The sequence below is a fragment of the Mytilus californianus genome, unplaced genomic scaffold (assembly GCF_021869535.1).
Source record: "Mytilus californianus isolate M0D057914Y unplaced genomic scaffold, xbMytCali1.0.p SCAF_3, whole genome shotgun sequence".
In the NCBI taxonomy this organism is placed as follows: Eukaryota; Metazoa; Mollusca; class Bivalvia; order Mytilida; family Mytilidae; genus Mytilus; species Mytilus californianus.
Window position 1 is genome coordinate 120655411 of NW_026262679.1, and position 20980 is coordinate 120676390.

Here is a 20980-nt window from a genome sequence, read left to right on the forward strand (position 1 = left end):
TTAGTATTAGCTTTATTTAAAGTAAATTCAACAGGATAAATTTCTTTAGTATACATACTGAAGTCGTCATTATTGAGAGCCAAAATATCATCCAAATATCTAAAAGTATTATTAAATTTGTGTATCAGATGTTGTTTCGATGGGTCTTTGCTGATTTTTGTCATAAATTGTAACTCATAGCAATACAAAAAAAGGTCCGCAATAAGTGGTGCACAGTTAATCCCCATTGGAATTCCGATAACCTGACGATATACGGAATCTCCAAAGCGAACAAAAATGTTATCTAGTAAAAATTCAAGGGCATATATACATGTAGTATCAAAGCATGTCCAATTGACATAGTTTTTTTGTTTATTGCTACTAAAAAATGACCTAAAAGAGTTTGAACATATATATTCACATTCTGACTTTTTAAATGCCCATTTAATTAGGTGTGTGAAATTTTTTTTTAATGAGAATGTGAGGCAATGTGGTATATAGGGTAGAAAAATCAAAACTTTGAACAGATTCAAAATCACCAATATATGCATGCAATTTATCAAGTACTTCCAACGAGTTCTTGACACTCCAAAAGTAATTAAATCCACTGTTTTCGAAGGCCTTATTTGAACAATTTATTATCAGGTTTTTGATTGTACCAAGTGTACTGGCAAGAAGAATAGACAATTTAGTAGTGGAACAATGGCTTGAAGACGAAATAAATCTATATTTGTAAGGTGTTTTGTGTAGCTTAGGAAGCCAATGCATAGTTGGGACTTTCATTGTATTTGGTTATGCTTGTAGAGCGGTAGCTAAAAGTTTATGTTTGTTACAGATGTCGTTTTCTGAAAATGGAGTCAGTTGGAATGTAGGTGAATTGGTGATTTCTTTTTTCAGAACCTCAATGTAAAATTTACGTCAAACAATAATAATATTATTAGCAGCTTTATCGGCCGGGACAAAAACAAATTCCTTGGCTAGTTCTTTTTGTTTACGTTTGATACGAGAAATAGGTTTATTGTGGTTATTGTTAAGAGTAAAATGTTCTTTAAAATGTTGAATACGTATATCAACTATGTTCATTACTGATTTAAAAAAAGAGTTCAAAGATTTTTTGTCAGCTTTTTCCCGTTTTATCCATTTCAAACAGTAAGTATGGAGTGAGTCGTGGATGATATTACGACACTCATTCCAATTAATAATTGACGGGGGACGATATTTAGGTCCTTTACTGAGGAATGATTTTAACTCTCGGTCTTGAACGATGTTAAGATCTCCTGTTATAACATAGGAAATGGGTCCATAAATGTATTCGGAATTACTGCAATTACATAAAGTAGGTGTATTTTCACTGATATTAACATCTTTACACAATTGGCTATAATTAAACACAAATTTCCGGGTAGATTTCTTGTAAATATAACAAATAAGAGGGAGCTCAGTATTATCAAAATATCCCGGAATTTGTTCTTTAACAGAATGGTCGTTAAAAATACCGGCAATATTTACAAAATCAAAACCTTTATTGACATACTTTATTTTAATAAACTGTTCCTTATGATCTTCAGGGCGATCAATTTTGGGAAACAGTTTAGAATAACAATATGCCATTATAATTTGAACGATTTCATACTTAGGACTGCTATATGAAATTGTGTTGCAATCCTCTAAAATTTTATTTAACTTATTAACCGGTAATGAACAGAGCTTTGTTAACAGATAATGTCTGCCGTTGTTTTTTGAAATAGAAATTAGGTCCGAAATATTGGTATGATTGGTCCGAAATTTTCTTTGATTGCGATTTTTTCTACGACCATGAGAACGGTTTTTACGAACAGTTTTAGAAACTATATCCAAAATGTTAACAGAATCGGTTCTTGATATATTACCAATTCCCATGATATTATCATTAAGACCGAGAGGGTAGACTGTCTGTAATTTTTTAATCCAATTTAATTCAATTATTTTCAACGATCGTACAAACTTTGAATGAGATTCACCAGGCTGCTTATTTACTACTTCTAAAGGTTGAACTGCTAAATATTCAATTTAATAGGATGATTGTGCTTCTTAAGGTGTTGATAAATGATACTTTTGAATTTATTGGGTCTTTTAAAACGATACAGATGTTCTTGATTGCGTTTAGATAAATATCGTCCAGTTTCACCTACGTACTGAATACCGCATCCCGGTTTGTTTCATGTGAGTAAATAAATTATACTGTTTGTTTTTCAAGTTATATCAGTTTCAAAATTTAAAGAAAATGTGCGACCATTAAACGTGGACCTTACCGTATTGTTGGTGGAAAGACGGGGACATGTAAGTCATTTTTTGGCATGACACTTATCGATAGAAGGGTAACCACGATTTTTATAGTTAAAAATGTTAGCGATGGTAGTATTTTTAGATAATGAATGTTTCGTCCCCATCACATCGGATGAGACTGTGTAACAATTTATACATTTCTCATAGCCAAACGGATATCCTTCAAAAGATAAAGCCTGCTTTACTGCCACACTTATATTGAATGGTTCGTTCTCAATTACATCCTTTGAGATTGTGTAATAATTTATGCATTCCTCAAAGCTAAACAGACACTTGTAGGCAATAACAGTTGTAAGGTTATCATCATACAAAGTGCAAAATAACAAACAATACACATGTAGTGTCTAGGGTTAATGTGCATGTAAGTATTCTTTTGTCCTATCAGGTTATGGTTTTCGTCGCCTTTGATGTCGTTTTTGTCTCGATTCGTTATTGTCACTGTTGACATGTGAAAGTTTGTGATCACGTCAGTCTGATGAGGACCATCAGTGGTAGGTCAATGATATTTGGTATGTCACTGTTGACATGTGAAAGTTTGTGATCATGTCAGTCTGATGAGGACCATCAGTGGTAGGTCAATGATATTTGGTATGCAGTTATATAAGAACTGGCACATCTCATTTCCATGGAGATTGTTTTGGCCCACCCCTCAGTCATGGTCTGCTGACATGTGAAAGTTTGTGATCATGTCAGTCTGATGAGGACCATCAGTGGTAGGTCAATGATATTTGGTATGCAGTTGTATAAGAACTGGCACATCTCATTTCCATTGAGATTGTTTTGCCCCACCCCCTCGGTCATGGTCTGTTGACATGTGAAATTTTGTCATCATGTTAGTCTGATGAGGACCATCAGTGGTAGGTCAATTATATTTGGTATGCAGTTGTATAAGAACTGGCACATCTCATTTCCATTGAGATTATTTTGCCCCACCCCCTCAGTCATGGTCTGTTGACATGTGAAATTTTGTGATCATGTCAGTCTGAGGATGACCATCAGTGGTAGGTCAATGTTATTTGGTTTGCAGTTGTATAAGAACGGCGACATTTCATTTCCATGGAGATTATTTGGCCCTGTCCCCTCAGTCATGGTCTATTGACTGAAATTTTGGCATACTTCACATGTTAAAGTTTGTGATAAGTTCAGTGTATGATGAACCACTAACTTTTTTTGTATGACTAGTCAGTGATATTTGATATGCAATTGTATGCCTGAGCATATGCACGTCTGATTTCCATGGATAATATATTGTCCCGCCCCCTAATCATGATTCATTGCTTTTGAAACTTTTGCATACTTTACATGCTAAATTTTGTGTTTAGGTCCGTTTCAAGGGAATAACTCATGATAAGTCAATGGTACTTGGTATGCAGTTGTATTAGCATTGCCATTTCTAAGTTCCATGGAGGTTATTTGGCCCTGCACTTTCAGTCATGGTTCATTGACTTTGAATGTATTGCATAGTTTATATGTTAAAGTATAGCCATTTTTATTTCAACATTTGCATTAAACTATCAAATTACATAAAAGCGAGACATATCTCTGTGTTAACAGTTTATTTCAAATGTTTTATAATGATTTTGTGGCAATACTGCTGCCAATAATAATAGTATGCTTCCGTAAAATTTTAAGCCGACATATATACACAACATATGAATATAAAACCAAAAGTGGTGAAGTTGAAGTTATATCTTCGAAAATTTTACGGGCTCAATCACGAGCTGGTTGACTGTAGGGAAATATATGTCTCACAGATGCCGACGGATATGTTCCAATTTTCGTTACCAAAATTTCCATCCTCTTTTACTCGATTGTGGCATCACCGAGTTTGTACTAACATGAGCAGCACGGGTTTCACATGTGGAGCCGGATCTTCTTACCTTTCTGGAGCCACTGAGATCATCCCTGGAACCGTTCGTGTTGATCAGTATTTAATTTTCTATCATGTGTTTTGTATACTGTTGTTTGTCTGTTTGTCTTTTTTGCTATGGCGTCGCAGTTTTTCACCGACTTATGATTTTTAATATCCCTATGCTATCTTCCTTTCTTTTTTGTAAATTTGTAAAAAAATTATTTTGTGGATATTTTCAGTTTGTGAAAGTTACGACCGATTCGGTATTTTGCGTATCTGTTAACGTAATTGGACAAAACTAGCACTCTCACGACACCCAAGCTCGTCCCTTAACTTAGATATGATTGCCGTGTGTATACACGTGTTTTGGGATAACCGCCATCAGGTAAGTTCGAAATCGAGATTTTGGACAGCCACAATGTTTAACGTTTAGGAGTATATATTTCACAAAGATAAAAAAAAAAAACAGAACAACAGAACAACATAAACCGTCTATGTAAGTGTGTCATCAGTTTATTTTTTGGACGTAAGTTGATTGATGTTGTCATAACAACAGAGAACCACTACTCTGTATTTCCTGTCATTCAACTAATAAAACTGTAAGATCTAGTAATTTTGAGATAACTGATTTTTTTCTAAGCATAGTTTTGTGGTTTTTTTTTCAGACTGAGGATATCAGGTCGTTTCCTTTCTTTAATTATTAATCAGTAAAAAAAAATTTTTAGCATTTGAGTCTAATCTGTCTGCATCTCGCACGAGGAAGACAGAAGTTAATTCTACAAAACAAACATAAAGTAACATGCATTTAAATAGTTACAAATACGGCTATTTTTTCACAGACATTAAGAAGAATATATGTGTTCGAGTTTTTTTTCACCCAGTCTATTTTAAACAATATTATCATTAAACACGTATTATATCTATAAAATTGCTAAGTTAAATGTCAAACTAATGAATTCTGATTTTATTTGCATTTTGATAGCCATTAAATCATTCCCTGAAAATACTGATTTTTTTTTTATTGTCTTCGGATCACAAAATTCTTTCTTATTTGTCTGCTGATGTAATTATATTACCAATGAGTCATAACGTCTCCTAATACGTACTTCTCATAATGATAACGTCTCCTCATACGTACTTCTCATAGTGATTACGTCTACTCATACGTACTTCTCATAATGATAACGTCTACTGATACGTACTTCTCATAATGATAACGTCTACTCATACGTGCTTCTCATAATGATAACGTCTACTGATACGTACTTCTCATAATGATAACGTCTACTCATACGTGCTTCTCATAATGATAACGTCTACTGTTACGTACTTCTCATAATGATAACGTCTACTCATACGTACTTCTCATAATGATAACGTCTACTCATACGTACTTCTCATAATGATAACGTCTACTCATACGTACTTCTCATAATGATAACGTCTACTGATACGTACTTTCCATTATGATTTGCTACTCACTCCCTCAATACATCAACTCCCTCTTTTCCCGTTTATATACGATAATAATACGCTATCAATAACATTATAAAATATCTTAGCAAAGCTTTTCTTATTTTTTTGTTTTGTTTATGCTTGCATGTCTTGTGCATAACGATTTCCCCTGAAAATGTATTTTAAATAGGAATGGTAAAAAAATATAAGAAATAGGCAATTCAAATTCTATGAAAAGAAATGCAGTTAGGTGCTGCTCCTTTTTTTTATTATTGATTATCATAATACTGTACAGGTCTGAAAATGAAATGGTATTTGAGTGTATACCAAGTTCTGTAAGCTTGTATCAATCCAGAATTAATCAAGAAACGTAGAAAAGAAGTTTGTTCAGGTTATATAGAATCTCTAATTAACTACAAATTCAGATAATACCTTCAACTTAAATATCATCTCTGCTAGAAAACAAATCCGTAATGAATCTTAATCTTCTATTTCACCTATAAGACTTTTGAACACAATACAAATGGTAAATACCCTCTACTGTAATATGCCTACTCCTCTAAGTTTCCATATGCTTTGCTATGTTTAACAATGAAGTTTGCCATTCAGTTGCTTATGGAGGAAAGAACATTGACTTCCATGAGAGAACGGAATAGTTGTCTTAGAATATACAAATAAGGACATGTGGTATGATTGAGACAACTATGAACCAAAGTTCAAATGAAGTGGAAACTTGTTTTAAGATTCAATAGGCAGATCTATAAAGAAATATGTCATCAGCGATCACAGGTTCAAATGAAAAGCACTCCGACTTTGTTAAAACCCTGTAAATTATAAGTAACGTCTTAGTTTAATCATTAGTTCTTTCAACTGACGATTGCACTTATATAAGAAGTAAAAGTCCGCTGTTCCTATATGAATTTATTACTTTATCTTTATGAAGCAGTATAAGGTATAAATAGAAAAAGAAATACCAGGGTTCTTCGATTCAAACTTCTGCTGCTCTCTTCGAATAAAAAAATGGAGATATCCCACGTCTGATCCATCTAGATGAGCTAGCTATATATAGAAGCTAAGGATTAAAAAATATAATAACAAGATATCGAACTAAATTTGTTAGGGGAATAACAGTCAACAACCAGAGGCGAATACTAGCAAGAGACAAATTTAAGATGTATTGACACCATTTTTCATCTCATTTGTTAAATAAAAAACGCATAAAGACTGACATAAAAGGTAAATATTTGCAAAATATTTACTGTAATTTCATAAGTTAGGGAAAGGATACAGATTTAAGAAACGTAAGGCATAATGTTTATAGGGCTCTTTTTACGGATATAAATGATGAATATTCAGAAGGTATGACAAAGATCGGCACACGATTAGTCACAAAGATATAATGTATATAGGGCTCTTGTTACGGATATAAATGATGAATATTCAGAAGGTAAGACAAAGATCAGCACTAGATTAGTCACAAAGGCATGTACACATGTCGATAATAGACATCACTGAAAAAAAATCATGTGAATTTTGAACTCCTGACAAAAAAAAAAACTCTCCATGCTTATAGTTGTGTACGATTTGTCTACAAAAGACTCATAAGTGACACTCGAATAAGAGCATTGAAAGGCCAAATAAAGTACAAATATGAAGAGCATTGAAGTTTCCGAAAAGTTTTGCGTCGAGAGTAATCTCTTCCTGGGTTAGAAAATTCTTAGTATTATGAACAATTTAATGTTTTGTTAACAGATAATTTATCAATATGATAATTTCAATGATATCAATATATATTTCATGCCGACACAAAAGTGCTGACTACTTGGCTGGTGTCAAACATAGACAAACAACAAGGACCAATACATTCATGACAATAAACGTAAATATAAATATATGAAGATGTGGTATGATTGCCATTGGACAACTCTCTCCCAGAGACCAAATGACATAGAAGTTAACAACTATAGGTCACTGTAAGGCCTTCGACAATGAGCAAACCCATTACGTATATTCAGCTATAACATCTATCTGTATTTTGACAAGAAATTTCATTAAAAAACGGCCTTCAACAATGATCAAAACCCATACCGCATAATCAGTTAAATGGCCAAGAAGTGACAAATGTAAAACAATTCTATACTTATCAAAAGAAATACATAATAGGTAAAAATCGACTTAATATTTGTAGTTCTTGCCTTGTTGTTCATTTTTGCTGCTTAAAGCTTCTCTCTGTCTATTATAGTTTTCAAGGTTATAACCATATGACATAATGTATGATAGAACTCGAATAAGGAGTCGATTGACGATTTCAGCCATGTTGATCTATATGTAGATCTTGTCTTGTTGGTTCAATTTAGCGTATAAGAGTTTATGTCTATTTTTAATAGATAATACATAACCTGAATTTTACCCCTGTGTTCCATACTTTGCTGTTGCGGTTATGATTTTTAATCCATTTAAAATGAAATGAGGGTGGTTAGTAGATGACATACCATACATCCTTGCTGAAAAGTTTCATAAAGTTTGGCCGTTGTGGTTTCAGAGGGAAAGTTTTTTTTAAGTTTACGACGGACGACAACGCCAATCGCTAGAATAAGTTTACAAGGTGAGCTAAAAATGGGACAGAAAATTATTGAAATTAATACAGAATATACGATCTCCAAACATAACCTTCATAATATTGTTGAATAAACTATTCATATAAACAATAAGATCCACATGTACCCATAGGTGTTAACAATATTGTAATGAATAAATAGGAATTTAAATAAAAACAACAGACTTTTTATAATATAGAACATTTTATTTTTGAGTTGTACTTTTTGAAAGTACACCATTACATAAAATAGGTAGCAGTCAATCCAAACTGTCTAACAATATAGTTGACCAAATTTTGGTATTTTTAAGTTACCCATCAGGTAATTTTATGTTATTATTGTCAACAGTGGCAACTAAGAAATGATCATGGCAATAAAACGGTGGAATGTTGATTTCAATGGTGTAAATGATCCAATGAATATCCATGACTGTGATTTAGCGTACGACGATGTTCCTTTTGATGAATGTCTGAAATAAAAAAAAGAAAATAAAATCATTTAAAATTCAAATATTTCTCTTCATACTTATACTTTTTAACACATCTAGTCAGAATTTGACGACCTACGAAGCAATTTTACTGATGCGTATGGCTTATTTGATTTTTTTTGTTTTTGTTGTTTTTTTTTTTTTTTTATCTTTGATATGTTATACGAAGTCTAAATGTAATCTAAAATAAAAACATGTCTAGACTATAGTTTAGTAAGAATAAGATTATTGTTTGGTTTCAAAACTAAATTGCCGATAAATGTAATTGAAACAATGGATTACTATGAATATCTGTGAAACAGTGAATCCAGTAGGAGACTCAGGAGAACATTTCTTTATTTTTCCGATTTAGTGCGCAGTGTCGACAGATTTTGTTACATTTCATTATATATATATAAATATATATATATATATATATATATCATATCAAATGAAAAAGATTGCAGTGGGATTTTTATGGATGCATATTCTACCTTGGAATTCACATAAATACTTGTTTAACACGAAAACAGGAAAAAATACAATACAAGAAGAATTAACTTATTCCTTTGTTATAAATAGTCAGGAAAGAAACTGAAATTAAATTTTCCAATTCTATTATTTAATATGTATTTCCCCAGACTAAGTGTCCTTAACTTTATGCTTGTCGTTTTATCTTTAGTCCGTTATAACTCACAATTGTTCTGTGTTCAATTCAAGTCTAGATTATATTTGCAAATTTTAGTGAAATGAGCATTAATATTGCCATCACGTAACAATAAAATATTTGCCTAAATCAATCATGTGTTTGTCCTCTTACTCTCAAGTTCAGATGAAAATGCTACATTCATTTGACATATTATTCCTTTGGTGATGATGAATATCTTCCGTTGCGTTTGTTCACAATTAGCGGTGGAGGATTCTAGCTTTATTATTGTATAACATCCCATTTGTGTATTGATATCTATTTTATTCTTTCAGATGGAAGATATTACAAGTTTTTTTTTTTTTTGGTTTTCGACTATGTTACTATGTCAGCTTATACATTAATTTCCTTTAATACAATAAATTCATTAGAAAATAATCTGTCTTGATGCAAAGATGAATTCAGTACAAAAGAACTTCTATAATGTACATATTTTAAGAAATACCCTACTTTTGATGTTATTCCATAAACGTGGTACCAATTTGGCATACACATTGTACTTACAAAGATTAATGCTTTTTCAATTTGTCTGTCGTCCAGTTATCAAATTATTAAATCAAATTGCAAAGGTTGTTTTTGTTTTTGGTATTTTTTTTAAACGCCAACGAAAGAATTATTCAATATCAATTTTACATTGTTATCACTATTGTTTACCCCAAAATTAACCGTCTAAACATTTTGATTGTAAATATATATGATTGGGTTGATAATGGGTCAGTTTACTTCATTCACGTGTATCTACACACTACGAGATCTTATTAGCTCATAATTTTGGTTCCCACTACATAGCAATAACAGAAAGCTTCCCATAATACAAACTGATAAAACATTGCCACTAATCTTCTTCTCTTTTTTTTAATAATTTTTACTAAATTTTACTTTACATCTGGTAAGGAAATTATACTCGTGGCATAACGTGTACTTAAAAACATTTTCCAAATCTTGTTGAAAAAGGCGAATACGAGAGAGAAGTGTTTGGTTTGGGAATGTGAATAAAAGGAAAAGTGCGGTAAACGTCAATAAGACAGCAACCTAACAACATATAAACCAGCATTGTCTTGACAGATCTACATGTGTTGAGATAAAATACTATGCTTCGTCAGGAAGCTTTTACCAAGAGTTCGATTATAATGTCTTAATTTCAATGTATTCATGCTGAAGGACTGGTGATAATGGTTTGTGCCGAGAACTAATCCAGAGGTGTGAAGTAATTGTGTGTGTCTGTTTTGTTTAGTTTTTATTTTTGTTTCGTTTCGTTTTAGTTTTTGTAAAATACCAACCTTTTAGATCATATATTGAGAGCTTCACATTCAGTATGTAATTTCTTAGCCTGAAATTAAAATGCAAAATATTAAAAGTTTGGACAAAAAAGCTGAACATTTATTATCTTCAGTACCGTATAATCTAAAGACTATAATAGTATATATGACTCTGGATTTATTTTTCATTATAACATTTTTACAAGGAATATTTTTACTGTCACGGTTCGAGTGGTCAACGAAGTTAAATGGTAGATGTATCGGTGACACTTCAGTTATATCGGTAAGGGGTTACGTAAGTATTAACATCTTAAACCTTCATTCGACACTTTTTAACTTAAATCAGCAAAGATTTGGTGTAAACTATACCGGATTTCATATCCAAGGAAAAGTTAATAGATGAATGGATTCATGTTTCAATCGAAATAAGAATGCTAGATTGCGATCTTTTGGGTAGATAAAATTATTCAAAGTTTATATAAAAATAAGAGGATCTTGTATGATTACCGATGAGACAACTCTCCACCATAGACCAAATAAAATAGAAGTTAACAACTATAGGTCACTGTGAGGCCTTCGACAATGAGCACACTCATATCGCATATTCAGCTATAACACATATAAAACCGTCAGAAAATGCATCCGCATAACTCCAATCAGTTTTCCAAGAAAAATATCATCAAATGAAATTGTTCACTCTTTAAAGTAAATATACCATATATGGTAATGCTACATTTATAACGAAATTAAGTCTTGAATAATTTTGTATTCCTTCAAATTCAGTTTTCACAATCTTTCACGACAAACTTTTAGTTTATTGTATATATTTTCTCATTTTAACTGTCTTTTGATACAATTACCATTTTTGATATTCCAGCAAATTTTCTAGAAATAGAACTTCTAAATTTTATTTCGCGTATAACATGCTAAAAGACGACCGACTAGTATGTTTCGCTATGCATAAGAACATTAATGCAAATTTAATAAGGAAAACATTGATAGCTTGTTATCCCACATTACATTTTATATTCCGATGATCAAGGATGTGATGTGAACATATTGACATCAAATTGACTGAGAAATCAAATGAATGACAATTAATAAGGCATGTATTGTAACAAAGAGTAATTACTAAGAAACAATTATGGACCGGTACTGTTAAGTCCTATTCTTATCTTTATTAACGCGCGTCAATTTCTTTTAAAATTAGATATATCAAGTCACTAATGGCGCGGTCCATGGAGGATATCTCAGCGTTGAATTACCAGATTGATTGACAGTTCATGGGGAAAAGCCTAAACTCCTCTAAATAAACTTGAAAATACGCTGTCAAAGATTCAAGAACCCCGTGAAAGTCAAATAAGTTTAAGATTATACAAATATTTGACACTTTTGAAAGAAGTCATCGTTTCCATTCATCAAGAAAGGGAAGAACATATTCAATATGCAGAAGGATGATAAATTAATTTTCCGAGCGGGGAAAGACTCCTTTCAAGCCTTTTCATTTGTATGATATAATAGCTAAAAGTTCACTGATTGATATTAATTTATTGCAGATTTCAAGCAAAGAATTGAACAGAGTCAATTATCTATGATGGGATCGATTAAGGATATTTTTCATAAACTAAAAGTTTAACCTTCCCACTTTTCACCTGCTGATGTAGCTCCTCGTATTGATGAATATTTTATCCTTTCATGTTGTTTAGGATTACATTAAAGGCGAAATGAACTTGTAGATGATAATGAAGACAAATATTATCCTTTCGCGGAAATGAGAATGGCTTTGGAGAAATTTAAATTTTTTTACTACGCAGTAGCTAAATAAGCTGTTTCGGAAACAGTGGTAGAATACTTTTAAGTATATGCATGTACGTGTGAGAGAGAATGTGATTAAATGATTTGGTGTTTACAATGATAGATTTGAACAATCTTGTTTTCAGAACTGGAGGGGTACACAGGTAAAGCTAAGGAAAAATAATAGTTGTATGCATTGATTCCGTGTGTCTAAATTGATTACAGTCATAACGGTGTCTATTGAGACAAATGTAGAGAACATATTTTTCGTGTATAAAATACCGAGAAGGAAAGTCACATCCAAATTTCTGTGACACAAATGTGAAAATTTCAAGCAAACTTAGCCTGAATCAAGCTAATACTGTAGAAATTTTTGTAATTCATGCTGTTTATAATATTTATTTAGTACTTGAAATTGCCGCTTCTCATCTTATAAAAAAAAAGGCTATGATTCGTAAATTTTGAAAATAAAAAAAAAAGAGATAAACAAACATGAGCAATTTGAAATGTTTTATGAATTTTCGCAGTTCTGCACATACAGGGCGTTTGAAAGGCATATACTCCAACGTGTTTACATTACAGAAAAAGTTATAACGATGTATGTTTGATAATTTCTTCTTTTTTAAATCACATTTTTACGACAATGAAAACTTCGGTCTCTTTCAACATTCTGTAATATTTATCATCTTCACCCGGAACTCTTGTAAGCAATTAGGATTGTTTTTCTCTATAACTTATTCTATAAATATAAGAAACAACTATTTGTCTATATATGAAAGAAATGATGTACGAAACCTATTCTAAATTTAACAAAAAGGTAGGAGTAAAGTTGTCTATCAACACTAGTACCGTTTGTCGAACTGTTAAGTCATCTCAAGTACTCACAGTAACGAATTAGATCAATCAAGCTAGTTCTATAAAGAATTTAAAGGAAATTTCATTGTAGATATCGGAACCTATAATTGTCAGCTAATTAGAAAGGCTGTGATGAAACATGTATCATAATAGCCTACAAACAGTGTTCAAGTAGATATACTACAAGACTAGAAACCATAGCGATGCGATGGATGTAGTGTTGTAGACAAAGGATGTTACTGCGGAAAGTTTGATCCATTCCTTCTCATTCAGCGCTCTTGTGTTTTTGTCGAATCTAATTAAAATCACTTGTTCTGTCTAAAAAATAATTTGTTTCGATTGAAAAAAAAATATATAATATGGGAATTAACATGTTAATTAATTAGTTTAGTAGGTTTAGGATTTTCTTTTACAAAATGTGGTTTCCAAAAACTGCTGAAAGATTTGAAACAGGTTTGAGTTATCTTTGCCTTAAAGTGTTACAACCATATTCTCAGTGCGAGTAAATTTTGATAAAATTTCCAGTAAAATTGTAAAATCACAGTACGTAAATACTGGCTAACGGGATGATTGTACTCCCGGTGACTAAGTCGAACTAGGAAGGGGTACCCTCAGGGACTGAGTTCAGGATCTGAGGTGAGCGACAGTGGTACCAGGACAACATTACGAATAGTAAAACGACACTTTTGACAACTTTAGACCGAGATTGATCAGGATAAAAAAATCAATGTAAAGATACATGATATCTCATTTTGTACATTTAATGAGAACGCCCTTATAATGTTCTTTTTCTATGTCATAAGTTTTAAGTTTTACTTCAAGATGTAAATTAAATTATGGTAAGTTTGTGGAACAAAAGAAAGATTTGTTTCACGATTGATTTGTTTACCAATATCGACAGCCTTAATTATGGTGTGTTCGATCCTCTGCCGCAGGTGTTATCCCATGAAAGACTAATGAATACTGTTATTCAGTACAGATCCTATGTAGCACATTGTACAATCTAATTCTGAAGAATACAGCAATCATTGTTAGGAATCTTGTAAGACAATCTTCAACAATGTTTCAGTGAAATAATATTTCATCAAATAATACTATTGTTGTACAACGAAAGGAAAGACAGACAACACCAGACCAAAAGAACAAAAAACTGAGTTCACAAAACACTACATATAGAACTGAGGATTGAGCAAAACACACCCCGCAAAATTCAGAAATTATTGCGATGTTTTTATTAACGCGAAAAGTGCGACAGTATCATGTTCGCAATAATAAAAACTCGCATTTGTAATTTCAGTAGCGATTTTCCTGACAAGATTTTTGCCTTCGTATTAATTACATTTAGCATTTTACCCGTAATCAGTGATTCGCAATAATAAATGCACGCATTAATTTCTGAAACTTTTTAAATTTCTAAATTTACAGTGTCGGTGGTGAACTCAGATGTCCTGGGTGGATATGTAGTTCCATAGTATGCTGTTTGTTTCATTAGCATTGACGTATACTTTGTTTCAATAAAACGAGATAATATTTAAGTCGATGGTTATTAAATCCGTAATTTATTTATACAACAATGTAATAATATTTCAGGTTACACATGACTGAAGCAGGGTTAACCGAGCTTTTACATCTATAGTATCATTGTATTTTTAGAACTTAACTGGTTTTACTCTTGTATGTGGATGGAATCTCGTTAATGGTTTTCATGTCTCTATGTTTATTTTGTCAATTTGTTGGATTTAGTGTTGATTTTAAAATCGTCATTCTATTCCTGATTGATATATTGTCAAGAAATTTGGTGTTTATAGAATGTTGTATAGTTTGGTCCCTTTGAAGAACCAGAGAAGTGATGGTTAAAAAAAATCAGGAGATACCTAAGGGACAATAAAAAAATAATAAGTCAAAGACAAACAAACAATACCATGGTCATACAGAAAACTATGAAAAGACAAAACAGTCTGCAAAAATTTTAGACTGAGCAATTCGAATATTACCAAAAAACGGGTGATCTCAGGGCAAGTAGATCCTGCCCCACTAGAGGTTTCCGTCGTGTTATTAATGGCAAATTGTATTTACTGCAAAGAATTCAAACCGGTGCTAGAGCTGTTCTGACATTGCAGTGAGTTGCGAACTTTTGCTCAATTTTGGGCGCCTTAATGTGTCTTGAAGATGATAAGTAGCAATAAAAACATATATTTTATTTATTAGAATCCTGTGCTTATCTGGCAAAACGCCATGATACCAGGAGGAAATTTAATGAACAGATACAATTTTGAATGGAAATGAGGAATGTGTCAAAGAGACAACAACCCGACCAAAGAGCAAAAAACAGCCCAAGGCCACCAACATGTTTAATATATTTTGATTAAGGGATAAAAGTTCGTAATAGTAATATCAGTCACTCGACACAATGTGGAGTTTGTTTTGCTCGGTCGCTACGTTCATTCGCCAAAAAGGTTCACATTGTGGCTCGCGGCTGATATTTTACGTTATCAATGTGCAGAAAGCCAGATAATCTTTACACATTAATAGGATTTGAGATCAAATAATATATAAACTTTTACCAGATTTATACGGTATTTATCAATAATTGTTACAATATCATTATCGGTACTTTTCAGAACTCAAGTGATAAAAACAAAATAACTATTCAATTATTATCAGTCAGTGATGCTAATGATTTGTAAATAACAGCAACCTGGTTTTAAATAATGCAACTGTGAAGTTGTTGGAAATGTGATATATCCAGCATATATCCACTGTGACGTTGTTGGAAATGTGACATACAGAACTATCCTTCAAAAGTGCATCCAGAAAACGCTCTGGTTATGCATTTTTATAAACAAGGTGATAATGAGAATGTATTTCTTAATTCAAATGGTGTTCTATTTGCTGCAAATTTCCAGATCAAATATTTGGTTTTTTTTTACAACACTAAAATTTGTCTTTTAGAAAATGTTACTGATTGTGCAGTATCCGCCTTCGATAAGCAGCTATTCCTTTAGTACTTTATGGATAATTTTAAAGACAAACTTACATAATCTACATCGTATAAATTGCACATGTGCATCATGCTTGCAGATTATAACATTGAAGACAAAATAGATGTGATTGCTTCGAACATGTCTTCCGTTGGGCACAATATGTAAATTTCAGTAAAGTTTTAATTATACAAAACTTAAAAAACGCAGTTATGCACAATTGTCTGTCAAATGATGCCATTTTGAATTTAGTTTAGATAGATAGGGTCGATATTATCAAATTCGCTGTTTACTTTCATTTATAGTTCAAGAATATTCTTTTAAACAAGATTTATGTTGAGGCGGTAATATTATTCTCAATAAGAACCATTAATTCCTCACATATGAACAAGTAAGATCCTTTCTATTTCGTTTGCGGACGTCGTACCACCACCAGAAAATTTGGATGCGGATTTCAATTGATGTTTCTTGCGGTTTTTTTTTAAAAGTATTTTATAATGAAATAGTTGGTCAAACTATGAAAGTATTTGTTAAATTCGTTTGTCCGTAATATTCTGTAATCTCGCGCATATTTGTGATGTTCAGTGCACATAGAACGCGTTTTGGACGTCTTGCAAAAATTCCTCCGTTCAAACCGGTGCTAGTGGTCGTCTTAAACTTACAGATAATTAGCTATTGTTCTGTGTCAAATATATTAACAATACATTTACAAGACTAAATACAAGAAATACTATTTGTATTGCTATTACAGTGTAATAATTTATGTTCCATTACCAGAGTTTGATATTACTTCACTAAAACTATTGGGGGATTTATATGGAAAATAACTTAAATAAGAATAAACGAATACTAAAAATATTGATCATGAATTATTATGATATATTAATGCTAACTGAGATTGTGTGAGATTACACAATAGACTATCCTACATTTCTATTAGTTAACAAAACACAATAATGTTTAGTTTCTTATACAGGTGTATTCCGGGGCATTTTTTATCCGTTATAAAAGAATTTAAATTTATTTTTGAACAAGAACAATCTGGATTTGTTTTGCTTATATTTCAAATACAGTCAGTTATTCCATCTTTCGGATCTTTCACATTAATCTGTAAAATTTCCTTTTTGCAATAAAAAGTGACAATTTTTCTAAGACACGCTACTTCCTTAAGTAATGACTGTTACCCTGGTGAAACAGCATAGGTTAAAGTCAATTATGTACCGTACGGCTATTATACAATTTACGTGAAGAAACCTTTCACATTGTCTATATACATTCACTGTCTTGATGGCATGTAGATTTGTCTTGGTTTATTAAATATTTAAAACTACATGAATAACACAATCGGAACCTCTCGTACTTCTGTACATTGTAACTATAAGATAATAAAGATGCAGTTGTTCTTATCATATCATGAAGTTGTGTCAGTATTTTTGTACATTTGGAAATGCAGGTAATTAAGTAAATAAAGGGAGTACTTGAAGAGTTAGAAATCCAAATCTTAAATCATAGTACCGTTAAAAATAGGTCAGGCGGAACATTACATACATTTACAAACCATAAACAATTCTATTTACATCTTTATACATCCGATTCATAAGAAAAAAAGAACGTTTTAGTAGGCTAACAAGAGATGTATCAACTTATATACATAACAAAACATAAAATCGTCGCCCTCAAACGAGAGCATGTGCTGCACACAGGAGGGTTGGGTTGGAAAGAAATAAAAGGTGTATATTGCAAATTTCTGAAAACACAATTGCAACAATTTATTTTGCTGTATTTCTAATAAAATTGAATGAGAAGAAATCTTAATATGAACTTCTAAAACAGCGTCATAGGTCACGACGTATTTATATCTTTCGTTGTTAAATCAACAGAGCGTGTTGTCTATGTCAAGAGACAACAAAACATAGAGGTCAATACCTAAGGCATAGAGGTCAATAGACCATATTAGCTTCCATTTTACTAAAGGAGTTGGCTTATAACATGCAAACAAATTTTGTTTGATTAAGATTTCCATTATTCTTGAAATGAATTCGCCAAAGTTACAAGAAAATAATAATTATAATGATAATATGTGAACATAAAACATATAAATCCGTGCACATTTCATTTAAAAAAAAACAATTCAATACAAGAATCTAAAAATAATTACCTCATTGAGTAATTTGTATAACTGTAGAATTTCATCTTGCAAATCCATGCACATATTTGGTCCTGAGCGCTTTCCCCATCCTGGTGATCGTTTGCCCCATCCGGGTCGTCGTATATCAACTTTAAAAGTGTCAGACCGTTTCCCCCATCCAGGTCGACGTTTTACTATTGAGTTGTATAAACTAAGATCGTCAAGAAGAGCTGAGTTTCTTTTGCCCCAACCAGGTTTTCGTTTTTCTACATCATATAATGAACTGCCCCTTTTACCCCAACCAGGTCGACGTTTTTCAATTTCTTCGGAATCGTACAACATATCACTTCTTTTCCCCCAGCCTGGTCGTCTTTTATCCAAATTATTTAAAATATCATCGTCAAAACTTCTTTTCCCCCAACCCGGTCGTCTTTTTTCAGCAGTTAAAAAGTCAGTGTTTGTGTCATCTATGGTATCTATATCTCTTTTCTTTCTTTCACTCGACTCATCGGAAGACGAAGCTAGAATAATTGTTCCTAATAATGAAAAAATAACAAGAAAAATATTTAAAGTTTCCATAGTTCCCCGTTTTCTTCAAAGCAAACAAAAGTGACAGAATACTTAACCTAGCTTGTATTTATTGTTTAGTAAGATCACACGTCATTTGAATAGCCATAATTTGCTATGGTTGCGAAGACCAATGATGAGGCTTGTAAAATTATCTATGTACTGTAGGCGTTGTATGATCAATACACTAGATTCATCAGATCATATCTTCGCAACATTTCAATTAATGTCTGATAAAATCAAAATTAATATGCCAGAAAATTTAAGAAAAAGAACATAAAAGTTTTATTGTTTTTATTCCTTGGGTTCACAATCTTGAAAAATTGCAATATCTGATGGAATATTTCTGGTTGCAGAATGCCAGGAATAGTTGTTTGGCCAGAATTTATGTTTCCGGTTCTCGGTTAATTCATAATTTCTGGTAATGACAAGTTCAATTAAAAAGTTACAACCGATACTCCTCCAACTTTATCAATAATTAGGCTTTCTTTATAGGTGAATATGTCATTAGATGATAATCTTTAAACAACTTAGATTCAACAAATAAAAATTCGCGTAAAATGCCGACTCATCTAATTCTCAAACAATTTTAAGGATCAATATCTTTTATGGATTGCAGGGAGTAGCACCAATTATTCTAAAGTTGTTAAGTACCTGTTTGTCTTGAAGCGGTAGTTGTTGTTTATATATATATTATCGGAATATATTATCAAATTATTAAATTAGCCATTCATATAAATAAGAAAAAATTACAATTATATAAAAATGAGGATGTGGTATAATCGCCAAAGAGACAACTCTCCACCAAAGACCAAATGAAGTAGAAATTAACAAATATAGGTCCCCTTCAACAATGAGCAAAACCAATACCATATAGTCAGCTATACAAGGTCCCGAAATTACAAATGTATAACAATTCAAACAAGAAAACTAACGGTCTGGTTTATGTACGAAACAATACAAAATAAATAAACATGATTAACAGCAACAAACCGCAACATCTGAATAACAGGTTCATGACTTGGGACAGGCGCATACAGAATGTGGCTGGGTTTAATATGTTTTGGGACGTCCAACCCGCCCCCTAACCTATATACAAAAGACACAAAGTACAGATCGAAGAGTACTCACAGTCACTAAAAGCTAGTCCAAAGCCAATAACAACTAATAAAAAATTATGTATCTTAGGCTAAAATACCAATCAGTACACACCAAACATCTAATGGATTTAGTGGACGTCATTACCCTTGTGCAATGCCAAAATATAGATACCGACAGAATGTAAGACCGTGAGTGTTCATAGGTATAAAGCAATGATATATAGTTGGGTTTTAATTCAATGATAACAAAATCAAAATTTATACTGATAAAAACAATATTCAAAGATCTAATTACAGTGTTGAATTAATACCCGGAATTAATAACCTTTTAGAATATGTTTATTAGTTAATTACATTACAACTTGATTGCACTCCGGATTCCTCCACCAATAAAAACTGACCGCCATGAAATAGCCAACAGCGCTGAAAGTGGCGTTAAACATCAACCAATCAATAAAGCAGTCAATACAACTTTATTGTAAACATAAACATATTTCAGAAAGCAAAATGAACGATAAAACAACTTATTTGGTCCCTTGAATTCGAAATTCATAAAGGATACTGTTTTCCTGTTTGAATTGTTTTACATTAGTCTTTTTGGGCCCTTTATAGCTTGCTGTTCGGTGTGAGTCAAGGCTCCGTGTTGAAGGCCGTACTTTGACCTATTATATAAGTGTGTACATTTTACATATTGTGACTTGGATGGATAGTTGTCTACTACATCTTATTTATATATATATATATCTATCATATAAGATTCTTATGATGTTTACAAGACTTGAACTTTCATATATCAGTGGTAATATTTTTTGAATTATGCCTTGCATATTTGTTTTAATGCTACTACTTACCTCAAACTCCTCCCCTAAAAAAAACTCATTTTGAGAGGTTGTCATTAATATTTGGATATGAACCA

The 20980-nt window shown here is 32.0% G+C and overlaps 1 protein-coding gene across 1 annotated transcript; it reads right to left on the minus strand.

The window, feature by feature from the left end:
- Positions 1–8393: 8393 nt before the first annotated feature.
- LOC127735998 (APGW-amide-related neuropeptide) lies at positions 8394–19429 on the minus strand. Its single transcript, XM_052246497.1, has 3 exons — positions 18428–19429; positions 10661–10710; positions 8394–8677 (listed from the first exon to the last, which is right to left on the minus strand). Exons 1-2 carry the CDS (start codon positions 18974–18976, stop codon positions 10669–10671), a joined length of 591 nt encoding a protein of 196 aa, XP_052102457.1. The 5' UTR covers positions 18977–19429; the 3' UTR covers positions 8394–8677; positions 10661–10668.
- Positions 19430–20980: the final 1551 nt, after the last annotated feature.

What these genes read in the sequence shown, in the direction of transcription:
- LOC127735998 (XM_052246497.1), bottom strand. Translation starts at nt 18,976, where the DNA reads ATGGAAACTTTAAATATTTTTCTTGTTATTTTTTCATTATTAGGAACA. An exon ending in TATACAAATTACTCAATGAG is followed by an intron (nt 10,711 to 18,427) that starts GTAATTATTTTT and finishes TTTTAATTTCAG; the next exon opens with GCTAAGAAATTACATACTGA.